Source organism: Lithobates pipiens, unplaced genomic scaffold (genome assembly GCF_037356315.1).
Source record: "Lithobates pipiens isolate NorthernLeopardFrog02 unplaced genomic scaffold, aLitPip1_a1.2 Scaffold_30, whole genome shotgun sequence".
In the NCBI taxonomy this organism is placed as follows: Eukaryota; Metazoa; Chordata; class Amphibia; order Anura; family Ranidae; genus Lithobates; species Lithobates pipiens.
In genome coordinates, this window is record NW_027507791.1 from 109,158,742 (window position 1) to 109,183,071 (window position 24,330).

At 44.0% G+C, this 24,330-nt stretch overlaps 1 protein-coding gene across 3 annotated transcripts in view; it reads right to left on the reverse strand.

The window, feature by feature from the left end:
- The window catches only part of SCG5 (secretogranin V), a 142,993-nt gene that overhangs the window by 34,513 nt on the left and 84,150 nt on the right, over positions 1-24,330 (reverse strand). For all 3 annotated transcript variants that reach the window (XM_077464748.1, XM_077464750.1, XM_077464749.1), the window contains exon 3: positions 2,279-2,428. In XM_077464748.1, the coding sequence (XP_077320874.1) occupies positions 2,279-2,428 (150 nt within the window). The remainder of the gene's footprint in view (positions 1-2,278; positions 2,429-24,330) is intronic.

Below are 24,330 nucleotides of genomic sequence, written 5' to 3' on the forward strand. Positions count from 1 at the left end.
TCCTGTCTGGGCTGCTTACCCTCAATAAAACTACAGTGGGTGGGTAGCAAGTGGTTATTTTACACCAAATGAGGTGGGACTGTGTTGGGTGGCTATTTCGCTATTTTGTGTCCCAAGAGATCGGTAGGTGCTGGCAGTCATTGAGTCCGCCGGATCTGATGATTGGCTCCCGCTGTGTTCAATCACAGTGGGAGTGGATTGGCAGTGGCGTGTGTGCACGCCCCAGACCTGGAAGTGCAGGATCATGTATTAGGTACATGATGCTGCGCAGGAGAGCCGCTCCGCCACCATATATATATTTTTTTTGGCCAACCCAGAATCAGATCGATCTGATTCTGGGTTGGCCAAAAAAAATAAGGGTCCTGCTACACTTTGGTGCAGATTTGGTGCAATTTAAGCCATACAGAATGATTGGCTCAATTCGCACTGCTGAAGAATCGCATATGATTTGAACAGGAATGCAGGGAGATTGCAGCTGCACACACCATGCACTATCTAGCACCATGCTGTATGTGTGTGCACATCAGGGGATGGGATTGCTAGTCCAGGCACAACAGGACACATTGGTCAGTTTACAGGGGTCTTCAACACACTTAGGCCCTGTGCTATTCACTCTGAATCCTCCTGTGAAAATGGTGAGTGACAGTGCAGGATCGGCACGGGCAGCTATAAAGGCAGCATATTTCACTGTGCACACAACCTGCTGCTGTGGAGACCGTAGGAGAGCCACTCCTTCACCGTATATATATAATTGCCAATATTCAGTTTGCTCAGAGGAGAATGAAGGAGAGGAGAGAGAAATGACAGCCAGCCCCACAGGCAGAATAAAAGTGACTGCCCAACTCCCAAACCAGGCAGCCCCAATGCTGATAGTTGTCACTTGCCCATGCAGAGACCACACACTGTAGTCCTTCCAGCTCACCTCAGCTCTGCCGCATCCTGCAAGGATGTGACAGAACCGGCCCTGATGGGGCCCCGGGGCAGTGCCCAGGGGTGCCTGCTCAGTAAGATGGCCCTGACACGGGGGGAGGTCGGGGGGGAGGTTGCAGGGACTGGTGCTGGAAAATGTCACATGTTAAACCTTAAATACGGGTGTAACATATAACATGCTCCAAAAGGTGGACTTAGCCTTTAATGTTCCCTTTAATGAAGGATAACAAAAAAATATTAAAGTTTGTTCCTGAAAATTAATCTATTGCTAGTAAAAAAAGAAAGTAATAAACAAAGAATTTCTTGTAAAAGCACAATATTACCGCTTCCACTTCCTGCACCAGCGATCTTTTATTTACTGAAGGCATAACCCTGCCTGAAGGATCTTTTTATGACACTAGAGTTGGGCGAACAGTTTGGACCAAGCAAAAGTTTGGTCTGAACAGCACCTGTTCGCCCAATTGGCAAACAACTGAGTTTGCAGGGTGTTTTGTGGATGCTCGCCCCGCCGAACACCCTGCAATGCTGCACAGAGTATTCTGTGCCCTGATTGGGCAAAGCTTTGCCCAATCAGGGCGCAGTGAATATCTGGTTAAGGAGCGGACCGGGAAGCTGGCCGTGGTGTCCTTAACAACCAATGAGTCATCAGCCATCAATGGGCTTGCCCCCTGACAGCTGAATATATATAAAAAAAAAAAATACTAATAAAAAATACATTGCGGGCAATTAAAAAGTGGAAAAAATGGCATGGGGTTCCCCCCCCCCAAAATCCATACCAGGCCCTTATTCGAACATGCTGCCTGGCAGGCCAGGAATAGGGTGGGGGCTCCCTCCCTCCCTCCCTCCCTTTTGAACTATACCAGGTCACATACCCTCCAGATCCCGCCCCCCCATATGAATACGTATGGGGTACCCCTAGCCATTCACCCAAAAAAGTGTCAAAAAGTAACAAAAACACAGACAGTTTTTGACAATTCCTCTGCTCCACCACATGGGGGGGTTGGGATCTGGGGGCCCCCCTTCTTAAAGGGGGCTTCCACATTCCAATAAGCCCTCTGCTCACAGACCCCCACAACCACAGCCCAGTGTTGTGGGGATGAGACTCTTATCCCCATCAACATGGGGACAGGGTGCTTTTGGGTGGGGGGGGTGGCAGGGCACCCCCGCCCCATGTTGAGGGTATGTGGCCTGGTATGGGGACTTATTTTACGAACCAACGGAGTGACAAGTTGATGACAAGCATTCTATATTCTAGTATGTATTCAAGATACTATGTTCCCCATATCTCATTTTGCAAACTACTATTATGTTGAATTTTTAATACATACTTCAATCCAAGATAGCTTACCAGTCTTTCCAACAGGGCATGGGTTAGGAGGGTTTGGATATCCTTTATCTTCCCTGAAGTCTTTAGGAATGTTGTCCCCTGTAAGTTCAGCTACTATATTTGGGATGTTGCCATATGGACCCAAGTGCTGAAGACCTTCATGAGCACCACCTGTAGATGGGAACAGAAAATTCATGAAAATTGGGGAAAACAAGAACAGAGCATACACATTGAATCTTGCATTACTGTTAATCGTGTGGAGTAAGACACAAACAACAGATATTGGCAAAAAAGAAAAATGGATGAGACAGTGATATTCCATAGGGGAAGATTTACTAAAAGATTTTTACAAAACTGCAGTATTCACAGTCTTTATTCACTGAAACCATCTGCTTCTATTGTATACAGTCATAGGCGTGCCAGGGCACACCCCAATCACATGCAGCGCAGATTGCCCCCCTGCTGATATTTCACCAAGGCCCCCCCAATGGAGCGCCTAAAAAAAATGAGATATATATATATATTATATATATATATATATATATATATATATTAGTAAAAAATACGAAAATAATAAAAATAAAAAGTACTGACACCAACCTCTGCCCTTCTAATATTGTCCACGTTTTAACACATTTTACAAGTTTTTTACATTTATTTATAAGAGTGTGTATGTATATATTACGCATACACACACGAGCGCGCGCATGTTTAATCTTTGGGGTGCACACCCTAATACAATAGGCTGCACCTGCCTGCACATGTACCCACCATGTGTGCACACCTATGTATACAGTACTACTCTGGGACAGGGCAGCCATCAGAAATTGTGGGGCCCCTTACACAGCTTTAGGCCTGCCCCCCCCCCAGCCTAACCACCAACATTCTCCAGGGTCCTGCCCACTGGCCGTCCCACTGAATCTACCCACTAACCATCCCGCCAAGTCCTTCAGTGCCTCAGCCCCTCTCACACCTGTACGCTCTGAGCCCCCTCACACCCGTACACTCTCAGCCTCTCTCACACCCGTACGCTCTCAGCCCCCCCTCACACCTGTACGCTCTCAGCCCCCCTCACACCTGTATGCTGAGCCCCCTAACACCTGTACGCTCTAAGCCCCCCTTCACACCTGTACGCTCTCAGCCCCCCTTCACACCTGTATGCTCCTAGCACCACTCATGTCATACACACACACATATAGACATGTACACACACACAGAGACATGTACACACAGGCATGTGCGCACGCACACACACACACACAGACAACCCAGCCGCTCCCCTCCACAACAGCCCTTACTTGTAAGGTGGTCCTAGTCCCAGCTCTTGTTTCCATATGCAGAGGGGTGCACATGCAGGAAATGGCCAGAGGTGGAAGCAAAGAGTCAAATGTCAGCTCATGACAGCCTTTTGACTCACACACATACAGGAGCTCCTCTGCACCTGACCCTGCCTTCTCATATCCCTGCCAGTCAGCTAAGGCCCTTTACAAGTGTATGGGTTGTACCCCCCTGATGTGTGGCCCTGCTCTGGGATCTTGTTAGTAGCAACTTTTTCAAACTCCAGCTCAAGACTTGCTATCTTGATCTTAATAAATCATTTGACCCCATAGCTCATTTGGAGGGACTGTCTCTCTATTAAGCCTCATACACACGATAGGACTTTGTACAAACTTTCCCTTGGATTTTTGTACAAAGGGCGTCGGCCCAGAACTTGTATTGCATACACACAGAAGGACTTTTTCAGCCAACTTTCACCAAATCACGTGGTTTTTCTGCTCTTTACTGCCACCTTTGGTCAACTTCTGTATTGTTGTCTGATCTTTTGCATTGGTTCTGAGCATGCCTGTTTGTACTTTGTACAAAAGTCCAATGGTTTTCTGTACACACGATCAGACTTTGCTCCATCTGACTTTTGTTGCCAGAAAGTTTGTCCGTTCACACAGCCAACAAAAGTCCGATGAAAACCAAAAAAGTTTGTCCAATGGAGCGTACACACGGTCAGATGTTACTCCAAAACAGCTAATTTGCATGTTTGTTGTCAAAAAGTCTGATCGTGTGTATGGGCCTTTAGGGCCAAAACCCTTTAGCCTCATACACACGATAGGACTTTGTACAAACTTTCCCTTGGATTTTTGTACAAAGGGCGTCGGCCCTGAACTTGTATTGCATACACACAGCAGGACTTTTTCAGCCAACTTTCACCAAATCACGTGGTTTTTCTGCTCTTTACCGCCACCTTTGGTCAACTTCTGTATTGTTGTCTGATCTTTTGCATTGGTTCTGAGCATGCCTGTTTGTACTTTGTACAAAAGTCCTATGGTTTTCTGTACGCACGATCAGACTTTGCTCCATCGGACTTTTGTTGCCAGAAAGTTTGTCCGTTCGCACAGCCAACAAAAGTCTGATGAAAACCAAAAAAGTTTGTCCGATGGAGCATACACACGGTCGGATGTTGCTCCAAACCAGCTAATTTGCATGTTTGTTGTCAAAAAGTCTGATCGTTTGTATGGGCCTTTACACGAATGTGAGAACTTATACTTCCCCCAAATTGAATTATTTATACATTTTGGTGAAGTGTTTAGTTCAATATATCAATACATTTTTTGATGGAAGATTTAACCAAAAAGAGAGACAAATGAGGAGGAAAGAGACAAAAGGCCCATACACACGATCAGACTTTTTGACAACAAACATGCAAATTAGCTGTTTTGGAGCAACATCCTACCGTGTGTACGCTCCATCGGACAAACTTTTTTGGTTTTCATCAGACTTTTGTTGGCTGTGCGAACGGACAAACTTTCTGGGAACAAAAGTCTGATGGAGCAAAGTCTGATCGTGTGTACAGAAAACCATAGTACTTTTGTACAAAGTACAAACAGGCATGCTCAGAACCAATGCAAAAGATCAGACAACAATACAGAAGTTTACCAAAGGTGGCAGTAAAGAGCAGAAAAAACACGTGATTTGGTGAAAAATGGCTGAAAAAGTCCTGCCGTGTGTATGCAATACAAGTTCAGGGCCGACGCCCTTTGTACAAAAATCCAAGGGAAAGTTTGTACAAAGTCCTATCGTGTGTATGAGGCTTTAAAGTGGTTTTATACTCTTTTTTTTTTTTTTTTACTTTTACCTACAGGAAAGCCTATAATAAGGCTTACCTGTAGGTAAAAAAAATATTCCCCTCGGTATGCGCCGCTGACTGCAGCGGCGCATGCGCACAAGGGGATTCTCGGCTGAAAGCCCAGCAGTGACGATATCGCGGCTCCGGCCACTCACAGCGCCGGAGCCACGATACCCGGAAGAAACGCAGAGGGAGCATGTCAGCTCCCTCGGCGTGGATCGGACCAGATGTCGGGGCCTCGTTCTAAGGTAAGTATTTCATAATGAGCTAGTATGCGCAGTAGCTCATTATGCCTTTTCCTTTGCAGGTAGAAAAAAAAAAACATCTGCGGGTTTACTCCCGCTTTAAGCAAAGCAGCACATGCCAAGGCCAGCACAGATTTGCGCATGATATAATTGAGGATTTTGTTATCGTTTGCTGTATTTTATGCATTCTTTATTTTTCATGACTTATTAAAGATATTGGATACAATCTTGCCCTGAAAAATAGCGTCATAACAGAATCCATAAGCAGATAAAAAATAACAGTACTCAGCAGTAGGATTACAATCATATGGCTATTCCAATGAAAGAAACACTATTTATAGTGAAATACCCACTGATTATGCACTTAAATAGGTTGTCTATAAATGATCTGACTGGCTTCGGAAAATATCAAAATGAAAGAGTTATACTTCAATATCTGCAGTGGCAGGCCCGTAATGCAGGACAAACCCCCCCCCCCATCCCTGCGTCCGGCTCCCTAATCTACATGCGGGGCACCAGATGCATGGATTCCAATGGGGTTTTTTTTAGTGATTTTTTTTTATGTGATTAGAGCCAGAGGCTCTAATAGGTCTGCAAAAAAGGGGTGGGTTCATGGTGCAGAGCACTGCGCCCCGAGCCCACCCAGTTGTGTGACAATAACAAATTAATATTTGCTACTGTCTTCCTGATTCTCCTCCCAGCCAATTAGGAACCACATCCTGAGATTTGTTACCCGATCCTATTGGCTGCCGAGAAGGAGAAGGGAGGAGACACAGGGGAATCTGCCGTGAAGCACCAAGAGGAGGAAACACAACGGCCGCGACCTAGATGGACGATGAACTAAGTGCAGGGCTGTGACCACCGGGGGGGTGGATAAGAGAGAAGGTGAGAGATACAGGAAAAATAGGAAGAGGAAAAAAAAGGGGGGGAGGGGGAAAGAGTGTCACTGTGTGTGTGTGGGGGGGGGGTTTCACCCATTGGCATCACTAGGGTTGGTGTCACCTGGTGTCACCATTCCTGTCTAGGCTGCCAGCATCCTGCAGGCAGCACACGGTCACAGGGTGCACCCCAAACCGGCCCTTGTAAATGATAGTATAGGGTGGTATAGTGGCAGGTTAGGGTAGTATAGAGTAGTATAGTGGCAGATTGGGGTAGTATAGAGTGGTATAGTGGCAGATTGGGGTGGTATAGGGCAGGTTGAGGTGGTATAGGGAAGATTAGGGTGGTACAGGGCAGGCTGGGGTGGTATAGGGAAAGTTGTGATGGTATAGGGTAAGTTAGGGTGGCACAGGGCAGGCTGGGGTGGTATAGGGCAAGTTAGGACTCTATGTAGTGACACTGCACTGCATTTACTTGCAGCAGGCTTCATGCCTGCAGGTGGGTGGGGCTGCTGTGTCCTTGCCTCTCATCTCCTTCAGCTGCGGGATCAGCAATAGTGAAGGAGTCTGTGGGAGGAGTTGAGGCAGCCACATCCCCCAGCTCTGCCGACCAACTCCGGCTGACTCAGGGGCCTGACCGAGGAGTGTTACAGGAAGCCTCCCCCGTATGGCAAAATAATGAGAAAAGCAAATAATGAGCAAATGAAGATCTACATGTTAAGTGGGTCAATTCAGTGGTGTTGCTATTGGGGTGCGCCCCCCCCTTCGCACCCCCATAGCAACGCCACTGAATTGACCAACTTAACATGTAGATCTTCATTTTCTGTATTTTCTCATTACAGTAAAGGCCTGTGTTGATAGGCTTTGAATTTATAGTAATGGCATCAGCTTGCCATCAGTAAAAAGCCCCATACACACAATCAGAAATTCTGCCAGCAAAAGTCGGATGTGAGCTTTTGGTCAGGAATTCCGACCATGTGTATGCTCCATCGGACTTTTGCTGGCAGAATTCCAGGCTGCAAAAGATTGAGAGCAGGTTCTCTATTTTTCGGTTGAAAAAAATTCAATTTGACGCATGCTCGGAAGCATTGAACTTAATTTTCTCGGCTTGTCGTAGTGTTGTATGTCATCGTGTTCTTGACGGTCGAAAGTTCAGAGAACTTTTGTGTGACTGTGTGTATGCAAGCCAAGCTTGAGCGTAATTCTGATGGAAAAACCATCAAGTTTTTTCCGACAGAAAATCTGCTCATGTGTACGGTGCATAAGACCCTTCTGAGATCATTCAGAATTCACTGACAGGTGCATTTCACCTGCAGTTGACCACCTTCTTACCTGCTTTGAGTGGGTTTTCTTCTAGACATGTATACAAATGCATAACTTCAGTTACCATATTTATCAGCGTATAACACGCACTTTTTTCCCCTTAAAATCAGGGGAAAATCGCGGGTGCGTGTTATACGCCGATCCCCCGCCATTTTGGAGCCTCTGGCGGCTTTTAGCCACCTTCGGCGCTTCCGGGTGGCTTTCGGCCGCCTTCGGCCATTCCCGGTGTCTGAAAAAGGCCGAGAAGGGCCGAAGGCGCGCGAAAGCCAACGAGAACGGCTGAAGGCAGCCGAGAACTAACGAGCGCCGCCGAGATACACAGGACATCTTGGCGGCGCCATTTTTAAAAATAAAAGCTCAAAATAAAAGAGACAAGGCTGAAAATGACACAGACAAGGGGACAAGGCTGCAATGATGGAAAAGGCTGCATTGATGGACAAGGCTGCAATAGTGGACAAGGCTGCGTGACATAGCTGCATATGACACTGACAAGGCTGCATTGATGGACAAGGCTGCAAATGACACTGACAAAGCTTCAGATGGACACTGATAAGGCTGCATTGATGGGCATTTAAAGGTACGTTTTTTTTTCCCTTAAACTTCCCTCCTAAAAGTATTTTTCCTTAAAATTCCCTCCTAAACTTGGGGTGCGTGTTATACGCCGGCATGTGTTATATGCCGATAAATACGGTACTTGTCATTTACTTTACAGTTACAGCTATAAGGTCCCATTCACACCTGAGCATAGTGTTTTCAGGCAGAAAATCGATTTTACTGCGTTTTTAAGTCGTTTCGCCGCGATTTTGTGCAGGGCCAAAGGTCACCAATGTAAAAAGAAGAAAAACGGCCAAATCTGCCCGATTCGAGCGACAAAAAAGGGTCCAGAATTAGTTTGAGCTTCAGGTGTTCAGCTTCAGGCGACTTGGAGTGGAGATGTGAACCATCTCCATTGAGAATAATAGATTTCTTCCCCTCCAGCCTTTTGTAGCTTCAGGCTTCAAGCTACAAAATGCCCAGGTGTGAATGGGGCCTCAAAGAGCAATTGTAGGCAACAAGTTAAAGCAATAAATTAGCTACTAATGTATTCCAGCATGGAAGCTTTACAAACAAATCCAAATTTACAATAATATGACTGTTGTGAAGTTGACTACATCTACAGAGCACCTCACAGGGTCAGGAGGGCCCATGTATGGCAAGCAAACTAAATGCCCTGTTTGACATACAGTTAGCCTTCAAATCTGTATATAAATGATAACGAAAATCTAAAAAATAAATAAAAACATATAACATATGCAAACTACATCAAAAGTGCTTTCAGGTAACTTTACAAGCATAATAACTATATATTCAAACTGCTGGAGAATGCCATAGTGGGTCAACCATTCTGAAAATACTAGTTCCCTGGCTGTAATTCTTATCCAGAAATTCAGCTCTGATTGGCATAATGGTTTTGAATCAGTGATTTGGACTTTGACCTGACTTTCCCGATCTAAATGCCTGTTTTTGGTCAGTGCCTCAGAAAGCATTGAAGCAAATAGGCGGCCAAACAACTTGTATTTTAAGAAGGAGACTTTGCATACTTCTGTCAGTACAAGTTTCTTTTAACACAGATCTAGACGACCATCTGAGACAAGAACCGCCTGCTTATATTATGGCATTGCTGCCAATTGTACATATAAATAGCTTACACTTTTGATTTTATCAGCTCAAAAACGTAAGCGTGAGAGTTAGCGACATATTAGACTTTTTTTTTTTACAAAGGCTATAGCAAGCAGCCAGTACCTGGCAATAAAGCAAGATGCTCATTATGGCTGTACATGGGATGAAGTGTCAGGATTCCATAAATAGAAAAGCAACCGCCTTCTTGTATGAGCGATGCTCGCTGATCAATATGCAGCGCGCCACTTGTAAGCAGTTTGTTCTACCATGTGTCACTCCTGATACATGGACCCCCACCATGAACACATCACAGACCCTGTGGCACCGTGAGCTGCCCATAAAGAAAACAGAGGTACTTAGCAGGCTCCAGGGTGCTAACACATATCCAGTTAAAGATTAACCAAGTGACAGCATTCCTTCCACTGAGAAAACACATCTCTGCCTCTGAAGCTTTTAGATACAAGACACCATGGCTAAGCGCAAGCAATTCTAGCTATATAAAAGTGATAATTGCATTGTCTGCCTATGCAAGGTGCATATAATATACAAATATCTTGTGTCCAGTGATTATACACAAATTCAAATTGCCCATAATATATTAACTTTACAACATACATATCCAAAAGTATTGTTTTTTTTATTTTTTATCCAGGTGTCAGTAAATTGTAAAACAAGATGATTTGAGCAGTTTACAAACTAAATTATTTCAAGGTTAATCACTTGACCTCCAGAAGACCCCCCTTTTAAAGCTCCTGAAAAGTGATTTGAAAGCACCCCAAAACAGGAGTTTTTAACCCCCTTCTTTGGAGTTAAAAGCACTCCGCTAGCGGGCAAAAAGTGCAGCTTAAACTGCGCTAATGGACGGCATTTTCTGTGTGAAAGCAATCTAAAAAAACGACGTGGTCATGCAGCACTGTACCCACATAAAATCATTGTCATATTTTCCCCACAAATAGACTTTTCTTTTGGTGGTATTTGATCACCACTGTGATTATTTTTTGCACTATAAACAAAAAAAGTTTTGAAAAAATAAAATAAAACAATATTTTTAACTTTCTGCTAAAAAAAAAATAATCAAAAAAAATATGTAAAAAAAAGAATTTCTTCATAAATTTAGGCCAATATGTATTCTGCTATTTTTGATAAACAAATCCCAATAGGTTTATATTGATTGGTTTAAACAAACGTTATAGCGTCTACTCTACAAACTATGGGATATACTACAGAATTTTTTTTTTTTATACTAGTAATGGTGGTGATCGGCGACTTATTGCGGGACTGCAATATTGCGGCAGACTACCGGACACTGACAATTTGACACTAATACAGTGTTTAGGGCTAAAAGAGTACTAATGACACTGGCTGGGAAGGATTAAACATCTAGGGTGATCTTTTTGAATGACCCCAGTGACTCTTTGTGGGGCGTGCTCGGAATCATGGATGCCTTCTCTGTCTTCACCGGGTTGAAGGTGAATTGGCATAAGTCTCAACTCTTCCCGATGGACGAAGGGGCCAAGACCTCTCCCTCCTCTACCACGCTTCAGTGGGTGGATAGGTTTACCTACTTGGGTATTATTATCTCAAGAGAGCAAGGACTTTGTCCGGCTTAATCTTGAACCTGTTTTGGTAGAGAACAAATCCAAATTGAAGGCGTGGGGCAATCTTCCCCTCTCCCTTATAGGCCGCATTAATCTTCTTAAAATGAAGATCCTTCCCAAGCTTACGTATATTTTTAGGAATTCCCCACAATGGCTGACTAAAACCTTCTTCAACTCTCTGAAACAGCTTTTCCTCTCCTTCATTTGGGGACCCAAGTCCCCTAGATTCAGATATACCACTCTTACCAGGCCTGTGGGTAATGGGGGGTTGGCTCTTCCTGATTGCCACAAATATTTTTTAGCTACTCAGCTTGTAACCGCCCACTGGTGGTTGCAGCCGGACCTGACCAATGCTGCAATGGTCCTGGAGGCAGCTATCGTGGGGTCTCTGGAGGCCTTGGGGGGGTTGACATTCAGGGGGCTAAAAACTCCTCACTGCCTCACCCCTTCTATGCGCACCACTATTAGGGTGTGGAGGGCAGGGGAGGCGTTGAGGGCACCCCCGCCTAACTCCTGGTCTCCCCACACGCCCCTGTGGCTGAATCCTAGCCTTCCGCAGTTTAGTACCATCCCGGACCCACAGGCCTGGGCCAAATGTAAAATCCTGACTCTCGAACATGTTATCACTAACGGGGAACTTACTCCCTTCCATATACTACGCACTAAATTTAATGTGCCAGTGTGGGCCCATTTTCGTTATCTTCAAATAGCACATACGTATCGATGTCAATTTTTGGTCAGTCGGTCGTGCTAGAATACTCTGAGCTTGAATCCATCCTTCAGGTAAAAGACCTGGAGAAACCCATGTCTCAGATTTATGGGTCCCTGCTGGTCGCTGCCGTCCCCAAGTTGTCCTCCCTCCGCAGGAAATGGGCGGAGGACATACCAGGGTTGGATGATGATGACTGGAGGGAGGTTTGGGATTTTCCATTCTCCCCTTTGGTGTCAGCCAGGGACAAATTAGTCCAATACAAAATTGTTCATAGGGCCCACTACACGCCCCACAGATTGCATCAGATGTCGCCGACGCATTCCTCGGCGTGCTGGCGGTGCTCCTATCGGCCAGGAGACTTCATTCACATCTTCTGGACTTGTCCAGCGATTGAGTGTTACTGGAAGGAGGTTCTCCTGGTGATAGTCAGGACTACTGAGATCAGTATCCCTTGTGATCCTAAATACTGTCTGCTGGGGCTAGTGGAGCAAATGCCGCTCCTCAGAGCTAGGAAGACACTTATATCCTTGTTATTGTACTATGCACGAAAGGCCATCACCATGACCTGGAAGCAATCGTCTCCCCCCCTCCATTAAATTCTGGAAAAGCCTGGTGAACGCTAGTTTGCCCCTTTATAAGGGCACCTACTCGAGCAGGGGTTGTCCACAAAAATTCGAGAAGGTGTGGACCTGCTGGTTGGATGATACCACTACGGTAACTGATGTAGTGAATAATCCATAGTTCTCTATTAAGGTCAGAGTGAGACGATAGGTTGACCCAAATGCTCCGATGATATTTTATCCTGTACATATAGCACAAATCCTTCTGCAATACCCTCTCCCCGCATAGGGGTGTAGCTAGTTAAGGTTGTGTTGCTTTGACCTGCCCTGATGCGGCCTGTTGCTGCATCAGGAACGGATTGTATGTTAAGAGAATATGTTCTTATGTGGCCTGTTGCCACATTTGAAGGTTTACCCATGCGTGGGAAATGTATGGCCCCTGCGTGGGCAATTTGTATACCACTGAAAACTCAATAAAAATGTTTTTAAAAAAAAAACATCTAGGGTGATCAAAGGGTTAAATGTGTGCCTAGCCAGTTTGTGTACACTGTGTGCTGCTTTCACTAGGGGAAGAGATGGATTATAGTCCTTGCTCTGCAGACACAGGATAGGCCCCTCCTTCCCATAAGAACTGAGATATGCCTTGTTTACATAGGCATCTCAGTTCTCTGTGTTTTACCGAAGACCGGAGGGTGACGGAGGACATTGCGTCCCTAAGATCGGCTTCTGTTGTGAATTCACAGCAGAAGCAGCCTGCTGTGCCCCTTGTAGGTGGAAGTGAAGGATCACATGTATATATATATATATATATATATATATATATATATATATATTATGCGATTCTGCCCACAGTCACTGCCCTGTAGCAGTAAAAGTGCTATAGGGAGGTTAACAAGTGATAACGTTCCCTTTTTTTCCCCAGAAAATAGCCTATGCAGTCAAGGGACCCCATTAGGTATTAAAAAACTGCACCTTTATAAATGTTTATTATTGTCAACCTCATACCAATAGGCTATTTGGGTGCTCCCAGAAGCGTGGCTAAAAAACTTCCAGTTGCAAAACCCAAAGTTCTGCCTTGTTGCTAGGACGTAAAAACTGTTGATCATCAGTTTTGTATTGTTTGGAGGGAGCGTTTAATGGTTTTCACATTCTTGCAACAAGGCAGGGGGTTGCTAACTGGGAGTTTTTCAGCCAGGCTTCTGGGGACCCAAGTGGCCTACAGGTATAACAGTAAAATCAATGAACATTTTATAAAGCTGAACATTGTTTTATCTTCTGGGGCACCTTGACTATTTTCTGGAGCAGATGAACTTAATCTTGAATTATTATTAAGCCCATATTAATACTTACTATAAACTATACACGCGATCAAACAATCAGGTGGAAAAGTCCGGCGGACAATCCCCCCGTGTGTGGGCTCCGGCTGACTTTTTTTACCCAAAATTCCGGCGGACTAAGAAAGTATTTTTGCACTCCAATCTGTCCGCCGGACTCGCATTTCAGCAGACAATCCGGCTGTGTGTGTGGCAGTCCGCCGTACTTTTGAAATGAACAGACTTTTCCCGCCCGGAGAAAAGTCCGCTCATTTTGAGTGCGTGTCCAGGTAGCCGGGGGCCAGCGAAGGAGGCGTCGCTGGCCCCGTCACCTGGTGTGGAGTTAAAGGGGAATCCTTACGCTGAAAAATCAGCGTGGGGGTCCCCCCAGGTCCATATCAGACCCTTATCCGAGCACGCTACCCGGCACTGACAGGAAAAGTGAACAACATTATCTCTTTACAATGGCATCTGAAAGGCGTGGGATATATTAGGCAGCAAGTAAACATGTTATCCATAAAGTTGATATACAATGGGCATTGTGGTTTGCTGCATATGAAGCTGTATAGCGTCAAACTAGTCAGGGTACCCATGCTGACCTGTGTCCACAGCCAAAAGCGCCTACACATCAGAACTGGACTACAAAGCAATGAAAGAAGGTGTTCTGGTCTGATGAATCACATTTTCTTTTACACATGTAGATGGATGTGCATTGCTTACCCGGGGATGAGATGGCACCAGGATGCAGTATGGCAAGAAAGCAAGCCAGTGGAGGCAGTGTAATGCTTTGGGCAATGTTCTGCTGGGAAACCTTGAGTCCTGCCATTCATGTGGATGGTTTTTTGAAATGTAACACCTACCCAAACATTGTTGCTGACCAAGTACAACCCTTTATGGAAGCAGTATTCCCTGATGGCAACAGCCTGTTTCGGCAGGATAAGGCACCCTGCCACACAGCAAAAAGTGTTCAATAATGGTCTGGGAAACACAAGGAATGTGAGGTGTTGACTCCAAATTCTCCAGATCTCAATCCATTGGTCCCACCTTGTAACTTAAAGAATCTGCTACTGACAGCTTGGTACCAGACACCACAGCATACCTACAAAGGTATAGTGGAGTCCATGCCACAATGGGTCAGGACTGTTTTGGCAGCAAAAGGGGGGGGGGGGTCTACTCAACATTAGCTGGGTCATCATAATGTTTCGGCTGATCAGTGTATACAAAACACTGCGTGGAGAGTGACAGAGAATAACATCCTATTCATGCTGGAAAGGGAGAAATAAATGATTTTACATATTTTTGCATAAGTCATACCTGCCAGAAATTACATGCAATGGTATAATATATTTCACACAAAAATGCCAAGTTGTTTAATTATGCTTAGAACACTATTAGCCTCCCAAAGATGAAACCTCACTTTTGGGTTGACCAAGCCAATGGTTCCAAACCTTTTGGGTTCCCCAAGGTGCAACTCACAGAAGGTTCAGCCAAAAGCAGGCAGACACACACTAGAGTGGCGCAAGTTCCAGATGGGTATTACAGTAAGCAGGCAGACAACTAGAGCATAAGTAGAAGGGTAAGAAATACTGGAGCAAACAGGCCAGAGTCAAGCAGAACCAGTTACTCAGACACCAGCTTGGCATTCTGACCTCACTTTAACAGGTAACTAGAACTTACAGGACGGTCTCACCACAGTGCAGAAGGGTGCTTGAATGCATTAGTGGTTTCAGCTCTGTGAGCTCAGTGTAGTTGTGCACAGGTCATTACACTGGAGCCAATTTTATTTATTTTTTTCTTATGAAACTGATTAGAATTCAAGACAAGACAAGAACAATTTTCCGACAAAAGTAGAATTAATTAATACTTTGGAATCTCATGAATGCAGGAGGAAGTAGAGAAATGTTTAAAACAGCCATTGGCTACAGAAACGACAGTCTAGGACACCATGGTGATAAGGGCATGCAAGCAGTTTTAAAAGAGTACACAACTCTGTAAAATAAAAAAAATTGTCCACAATTACAATACATCTAATAACTATAACCACAAATTATCCCTTTAGTTTCAGACACATGTAATTCATACATAAGTTATAACTGAGTGATTGCATCTCTATGTGACCTGGTTTTAATTAGTCCTACAGTGTAATTTACCTCTCTGTAATTAAAGGGATGACAGATAAAATCTATGTAGCAATGGCAGTACTGTTATTTTCGCAGCAGGAATTGTTTAATAGGATGTGCTTGTTGAAGAAAAAAAAAAAAGAAGATTAATGTTAAAAAATTATAAAACAATATGCAATTATGTGCTTTGCCCATAATATTATAATAATTTACTGACAATAATTAGAGATGTTAAAACCCCAAGCAGTTACTCTAGCTACTTGATCTGATTAGGAAAAAAAATTGTACATTTAACCTGTGCAAAGGCATTCAAGCCCCTATTGCTCAAGCACATGTCTGTGTAGTGAGCAGATAACCCTGATGATCCTTTTCTCATGTGAGCCAGGAAAATTAAACATAGATAAACTATTTTTCTTTCTGATCACTAAGAAAAATTGACAGGATGTATGTGGTGGTGTGATCCAAAAGATACCTATAGACAAAAACAACCAATGATTGTATGTATATGTATGTGTATTAGGGCTGTTACTGATTAAAATTTTCGTGTTCGTTTAGTCGATTTTTGTTTTAATCGATTCATTTCGATTAATTATAACGCACATACAGATCCAACTACTTTTAGCTGATCTACTTGCATTGCAACTCTGCATTAGTCAGTGGTAAATGTGGTATACACTATATACAATTACCCGACACTAGTTAGTTTCCACAATCCATGACTTAACTTCACAGTTCACACAAATACATTTTAAATTCAAACTGTAGCACTGACATAAGTCTTTTTTTTTTTCCACAGTAGCGTGACAATCCCTCCACCTCCAGTCCAACTAATCACTCTCACCTTTTGGCATGGACCACTGTGCAAACAGGTGGTCATGCAAGCGGGTATCAAAAGGATTACACTGTCCAAAAACTTCTCTCACGTCTCCTTAGATCTCAGCAAGGACGCCAGGTCATGGGTAGAAAGAAAAGATCTAAGTGCTCACCGCTTAAGTATAAGATAAAATTTTTGTGTTCAAACACAAACTACACACATAAAGATGATAAAAACACAGCATGTAAAGCAGAGGTCTCAAACTGGTGGCCCTCCAGCTGTTGAAAAACTACAAGTCCCATGAGGCATTGCAAGGCTGACAGTTAAGAGCATGACTCCCGAAGGCAATGGCATGATGGGACTTGTAGTTTCGCAACATCTGGAGGGCCACCAGTTTGAGACCCCTGATGTAAAGCCTACAATCCTTCCGTAGGGCAGCAGCAGGTGATGTCAGGCATAGCTTCTCCCCCGTACGCATTATGTTCAATCAGAACTTTAACGTCACCGGACTCCTCCCCCTTCCCTTCATTAGCAGAAGGAGGCACTTGGGGAAGGGGGAAGAGTCCGGTGACGTCAATGGATCTCTGACGGAACTTCCTGAAGACCCGGAAGCCGACAGAGAGGTGAGTACCGATCAAAAGAATTTTAATCGATCAAAAAAATTAACGATTAAATAAGGAATTAATCGTTAATTTTCACAGCCCTAATGTGTGTATATATATATATATATATATATATATATATATATTTATTATTATTTTTTTTTTTTAAACACTAAGACACAGCATTGGTAGTTCTTGGCACAGAACTTTTGGTACTGAAAACCAGTGGCGGCCCGTTCATTAGGGGCGCTGCCTCCTCTCTCCAAGCCACCCCCCTATTTTCAATGGATAGATTCATGCATAGCATGCATAGGTCGTAGAGGATGTGCTCTGATCCGACTCAGGTGTGTTGTAACAGCGAATGCTCCTCCTCCCAGCCAATCAGGAAGCAGGTATGAAACTAGTTTCCCGATTGGGCAAAACGTCAGGTGATCCTATTAGACAACTAGCGCCGGGAGGAGTAGAGAAGCGATGCACAGAGGAAGCTGCTCCAGGAGAGGACACTGGAGCAGCTTTCCCCCAGCCCGTCATGCTTAAGGACTGGGACAGGAAGATGGCCGCATCCAGGGTAAGGACTGACCAGACAGCGGGTGGAGGGTTTGCTGGGGTTAGAGGGTCCCTTCCTCCTGGCACGCCACGGCACTGGAAGGGAGATCACCTCTTCCCCCTCCCTCTCGGTAATCATCTGGGACACGTCACAGGTCCCAGATGATTGCCTGGTCAGTTACTTTGCGGCTCGTGCATACGCAGTGCATGCCCGGCTGTGAAGCCACAGCCAGGCGCCCACAGTAATAATGTTGGCGCCGCAGAGAGGAGATAGAGACCAGCGGGGCGTCATTCCCCTGCATCTCTGGACCCTGGGACAGGTAAGTGTCCGATTATTAAAAGTCAGCAGCTGCAGTATTTGCAGCTGCTGACTTATTTTATTTTTTAAGCGGAACGCCGCTTTAATGGTAATAGAATAAGGGAAGATTATTCCCTGGGCTCAGAAGCCTGGACAGGTAAGTGCCCAAGCACACCAACTTCATGATTTCCCTCACATCTGAATTCTGGCATGTCAGCTGTGAAAGAGCTCTATATACCCAGACTCCCTATAACCCTGCACGCAAATACATTCAAATTAAGTGGAAAGGAGCTTGGTAAACACCAGATTGTACCAGTTCCATAAGTATCTGGTGCTCTACCTGATGGTTGAAACCATAATCCACTCTAACATCATAGGGTGTTTTTTTTTTGGTATTAATGAGGGATTCGTTAAGCAGAACCCTACTTCAGGAGATTAAGTCAATAGCAGGAGCAGAACACTCACATTAGTTTGCTACAACCAATTCTGCTAAAAGGCTGATATGAAGAATACATATAGAACTGCAACCCTATTTGAATCAGGTATACAGGTCAGATAAGTTCTGATAATGCATCTTCAGGTAATACCCCTATGAACAGAAGTTCTTACAAAAAAAAGGTGATCTTATAACCTTACATTGTCATACAACCCTACCAGGTCACAAGCACAGGAAATGCCTCTGGCATACCTGAATGTAGGGACTGAATTTTCTGACATCTGAGTTTCTGCAGCCAGAACTACTGGCCCCTCCATGTACAAGGGAAATTATGGTCTGAAATAAAAGTGATACATATAACTAATATCACAAATATAAAAGATCATAGATTGTGCGTTTCTGATGCACAGCACCAGAAAATAGATGTAGACATAAAGCAAATAAGCATACTACAATGCTATTTATTTCTGAGGTGCAGCTAGATAGACCAACACAGAAAAGACACGACATGAACTTCAAAGTCGTGTATTTCAAAGTGCAACAAGCTATGGCTATATAATAAATATAAATAGAATAGATGCAAACAGTCTTCAGTGTTGCGTATTCTTAAGGGCAGCCAAAATGTAAAAACAGAAAAGACACAAAAAACTACAATGTTGTGTATTGCTGAAGTGTATCGAGATAAGCCATCTAACACCAATATAAAGGCAGAAGGACATGAAGTTCAGTGCTGGGTATTGCTGATGCTCGACAATGTACAGTCCTATAACCAATATGAAACCAGAAAAAGGCACAACATTTCAACATTGTGCTTTTCCGATTAGCAACAAGGTACTGTCATAACAGAAAGATTCTGACAACCTTCAATGCTGTGCTATTCAGATTAGCAACAGAGTACAATCATATGACCAACAGAAATGTCGATAACAAACTTTAAATGCTGTGTATTTTTGATTAGCAACAGGGTACAGTTATATAACCCACAGAAATGTTACCAACACTTCAATGTTTTGTATTTCTGATTAGCAACAGTGTACAGTCATATGATCAACAGAAATTGTCACTAACAAACTTTAAATGCTGTGCATTTTTGATCAGCAACAGTGTATAGTCATGTAACCCACAGAACCCCCCTGCCTGCAACTGATGTCACCGCCCTCTCCCTGTATTTCTGATTAGCAACAGAGTACTGTGTCACTCAATGAAAAATGCACAACATTCAAACTTTGTTAACAGGATACAGTTATATAACCAGTGGAAATGTTACCAACAAACTTCAATGTTGAGCATTTCTAATGAGCAATAAGAGTCATAAAACCAAGATGATAGAATAGACACAAAACAATGTAGTGTATTTCTGATGCTCAATAAGGCACAGTCAAATAGAAAAAGACAGACAACTCAGTGTTGTGTATTTCTGATAAGCAGCAAGACAACCAGAAAGGACACAAATAAACTTCCACACTGTGTTGTTGATGTACAGCTAGACAAGGCATAAAGTCAAAGTCATAATGTATTCAACTGCTCAACAAATTTTTTGTTAGTTTTTTCACATATACCTAGTGCAGTTTGGACGGGAAACACATTAACCTTTCAATTTATTGTTTGTTCAGCAGAGAATTTCCGAACTTGTCCTTCGTTTTTTCAGCTCAAACTGTCCTAACCGATTACCGATTTGTACCCATTAACTGGCTGAAAAAAGGAACGAACTGTCTAAATCACTGAATTTTGGCTGCTTTTTCATATAGCGTATGGCCAGCATTAGCCTGGAGGCAATCAGACACATGTAGGGCTTAGCAAGCAATCATTAGATACAGGTTAGTATATGTAGCTCTTGTAAAGTGGTACATTAAGGGTTGCAGGATAACATTTTATGCTTTTAATTCATCCAAGGGGTGGGCTGTAGCCCAAACCAAACAATTAACTCTAAGCCCTTGTACACACGGTCGGAGATTCCGACAACCAAATCCGTCTGAGTAATTCGATTAACACAATGAAAGGAGGAATTCATCCGTTGGAGCTTATTAAGGTGTAAGGCCTCATGTACACTGCTACTGGTAAACAGACATTTAGGAGCAGTAGGCATTTTTTTCAGCTGCCCCTGAACTCTCCTCTATGTTATCTTATCAGTACATGTACACAGGGTCGTTTATAGTTGTTTCTAGGCAGTTGAGTTTAGAAGCATTTTTTTGGAACGCAAAAAAAATTTGTTCAGGATGGATGTTCAGAGGCATTTGAAATGTCAAATGCATGTAACAGTGTGTAAACATGGTAACTTGCATTTAGCCTCATTTCGTTTACAGGCATTTTTCATTTTTGGGTATTTAAAAAAAAAAAAGGATTTAAAAAAGATTAAAAAACACCTCTAAATGCAAATGCAGCATTTAAACGCGGCAACACACGTTTTAAACGTTTTAAACGTTTGTTACTATCTGTCAAGTTAAATCATTCAGGAGAGGTTGTAAAAACGTCCCATGTACATAAAGCCTTACACATAACCAAGCAACCCCCACAAGAAGAATATGTTCACAAAGGTTACCCTTTACTGTTCCCCCCCCCCCCCCCCCCCCCATATGGGGAAAAATTAGGATGCAGGTTAAAAGCCAACAACCTTTAAAGGCACCCTCTTGGAGCTACATGCCAGATTCATAATAGCTGGCCATATATATTTAGATTACCCGGTGTGCAATGCTGACCAGAGGAAAATCTGTGATATTACTCCTGGAATCACCAGGTTCCTGCAGACCACTTTACATCCTTTCCAATTAACCCTTTAGGAATCACTAACTTGTTCAGTGACAGAAATAGCTTGTAAGAGACTATTTGTGTCTAACAGGTCTCAACTCTTCACTAGATTTCTCCTTAACCAATGAGTTTATAGTGAGAGGCTGGCAACTTCATTTTGCACAAACCACAGCATGTCCTGAGGTAAAAGGGGGCTTGTGGACATTGGTCTAGCCAAGACTTCTGGTCTATTTATTCCAAGACCCCATGGCAAGGATAGTAGCACCCTGTATTGAGGGAGGGAGTCCTATCTTAATGTCCAGAAACCACATAGCTGCTATTAGGGATCCTGCTGCTAATCTCCCAAGACAAAGGGAAATACTCATCACTGTTGTCTTTTCCCTTTACCACAGCCACAGGGCTTGCTTTTTTATCCTCAAGGTCGCATGAGGAGGAGGAATGTGGCCAAATTCACTCCCTTTCAAGTTGCTGTCCCAACAGGGGAGCTGCCAAATTAGGCTGTTCACCCCACATGGTACCAGCAGCATACATATACACCTATGCTGGGATCCAAACTCTTCAAACTCTCCACTTCTGATGTCCTTCTTAGGGTATTCTTCCTTTTTTTGAACTCCCCTCAGGAAAGCCACTTACCTGGCGCTTCGTGCTCTTGCCCAGAGTGTCCTGTGTGCTCTTCCATCCCCTTTCTCCATGAGGTGGTTCCAGGCAAACTTTTGCTCCTTGCAGCTTGCTGAGTCCTGGTAGGAACAGGAATCTCTCAGCCTCCATAGACACACAGGCCCGGCGTCTCCTCCATGCTTATCTCCACTTCCTGGATCGCTTTGGGCGTGCTCCGTCCCTTTCCTGTCCTGACCGGAAGTTTCGGTTTCCTGGTGTCTTACATCCTCTGAACTCCAGAAAAATGGTGCCCGCTGCACACAGGGGAAGACTGGAGGAGCGCCAAGTGGCATGCAACAGCGGGGGGGGGGGGATTTAGCAAAACCTGGAGCACCTGCATGACACCTTTGGGTGACCTGTGAGGAGCTCTAAAGCGACAGGTTAGTGCAGTCCTCACCGGTATCCTAAACCTGGCTCACAGGGGTACCATCTGACTCTTATGCCCTGTACACACGGTCGGACATTACGACGACAAAATCCGTCTGATTTTTTCGGATTTTAGCCCAAATTTGTCTTGCATACACACTGTTGCACAAAGTGCTTGTAAAATCCGATCATTCAGAACTCGGTGACATAGAACACGTAGGACGGGACCATAAAGAGGGCAGTAGCCAATAGCTTTTGTCTCGTAATTTATTCTGAGCATGTGTGGCACGTTGTCCGTCGGAAATTGTCTACACACGTTCGGAATTTAAACGATCTAATTTTGTTGTCAGAAAATGTTTGATCCTGCTCTCAAACTTTGTGCGTCGGAAATTCTGACGAAAAAAGTCAGATGGAACCCACACACGATCGGATTTTAGGACAACAAGTTCCGATCTCACATTTTCCGTCTGAAAGTCTGACCATGTGTACAGGGCATAAGTCTTCTGGTCAGAGAAAAAAAAAACGATTCGCTGTGGGAGAAACACAATCAATACTGAGGGACAAGGGAGAAGGCGGGGCCTTTTAACAGCTGTGAACCGATTGTGTTTCCTGTAGGGAGGAACCTCTCACCTCTCATGTGTTGTCATCCTGGAAGTTGAGATGAGAAAAACTTTTATTTAACATAAAAATTGAATGCACCATTACACAGCATGAGCATGTAGTGGAAGACATAGCTGCACTGCTTTGCTGTATTAGGAGCTGGCGGATTTAACATCAGCGCCGACAGGCCAATGGGCATCATCAGGAGAGCTAGGCATGCCCACAATTCCTGGTGCCTGGCGGCCAATTTAAACTGGAGGTCTGCCTAGTCTTATTGCTTTATGGTCTTTAGCTCTGATTCCTGTGTTCCAAATTCCTGAAAACTGGCTGACTGATGCTTCTCTTTGGATTACCCTTGTCTGTTATATCTGCTGCTGATCTATGTTATTGACCCCAGCCTGCACTTCTGACTACGATTCATTCTCCTGACTTGGTACCTCACTGCACGTTACCAACCTTGAACCTGATTGTGATCCTGTACCTGTCTGCCTAGCTGCTCCCAAACACAGCTTGTGTGACTGACTCCATGTTACCACTGGATGGATCCCTGTGTTTCCAAGCTCAACTTCACAGCTCCTGCTTCCTGGCACCTGCGCCTTTCCGCTGCCCTAGTAGTCCTTGTCCCCTGTCTGCTCTATAAGGGCTGCTTAAATGAGAGTTGTGCAAGAGGCCACCCTCATCATCTTGGGCTCCATAGTCAGGTGCATGACACAAACATATAGTAGGTAGGTTTAGGTTTGATATTTGTTTAAGCTGGTGTCCTGCTACCTTCCTTTGCTTATATTTTGTTGGGTACTACAGGTCTCCAGGTGAAATTAATTGTCTTACCAACTGGCTTGCTCCTGCCAGATGACATCTCAGTAGTATGTATCCCTCCAGACCAGTTTAGGGCATATGTTGAAATGCTTTTGACTTGTGTTGAAGACAACAGTTTGAGAAGCTTCTGAAATCATTCAGAATTCATTGATAGGTGCATGTCACCTGTAGCTGACCATATAGAGCAACTGATCCTCTCCATTTCCCTCCTGCAGCAACTGGAAGCTTGCTTATCCTCCTCTTTGTCCCACAGGCATTCAGTGGCTTCAGGAGAAAAACTCACTCAAAGCGAACCAAAGCTCATCAACACAAGACCTAAAACGTCAATATCAGGTAGATGCTTTGCATATTGGAAGGCTCTTTTTAAAAAGAAAATTAAAGCTGCATTCAAGGTGAAATCCAAAGTTATCTTGGAGAGGTTCTTTCACATGAGTGCTTTTTTTTGTGCTGAGGAACAATAAAAAGCAATTTCACCCACCATATTCCCATTGGATTCCCCCAGCTTCATGACCAATCCCCCAAATCTTCTTCTCCTTAACCACTCTGGCTGCAGGCATTATGATGTTATCACGTACTGTATAATACAAGACAAGCAGTCCTGCATTGTAGGTGAGGATGCTAAGAGCTTGCCCACAACCTAGAGAGAAAAGGAGAGTAAGAGATAATA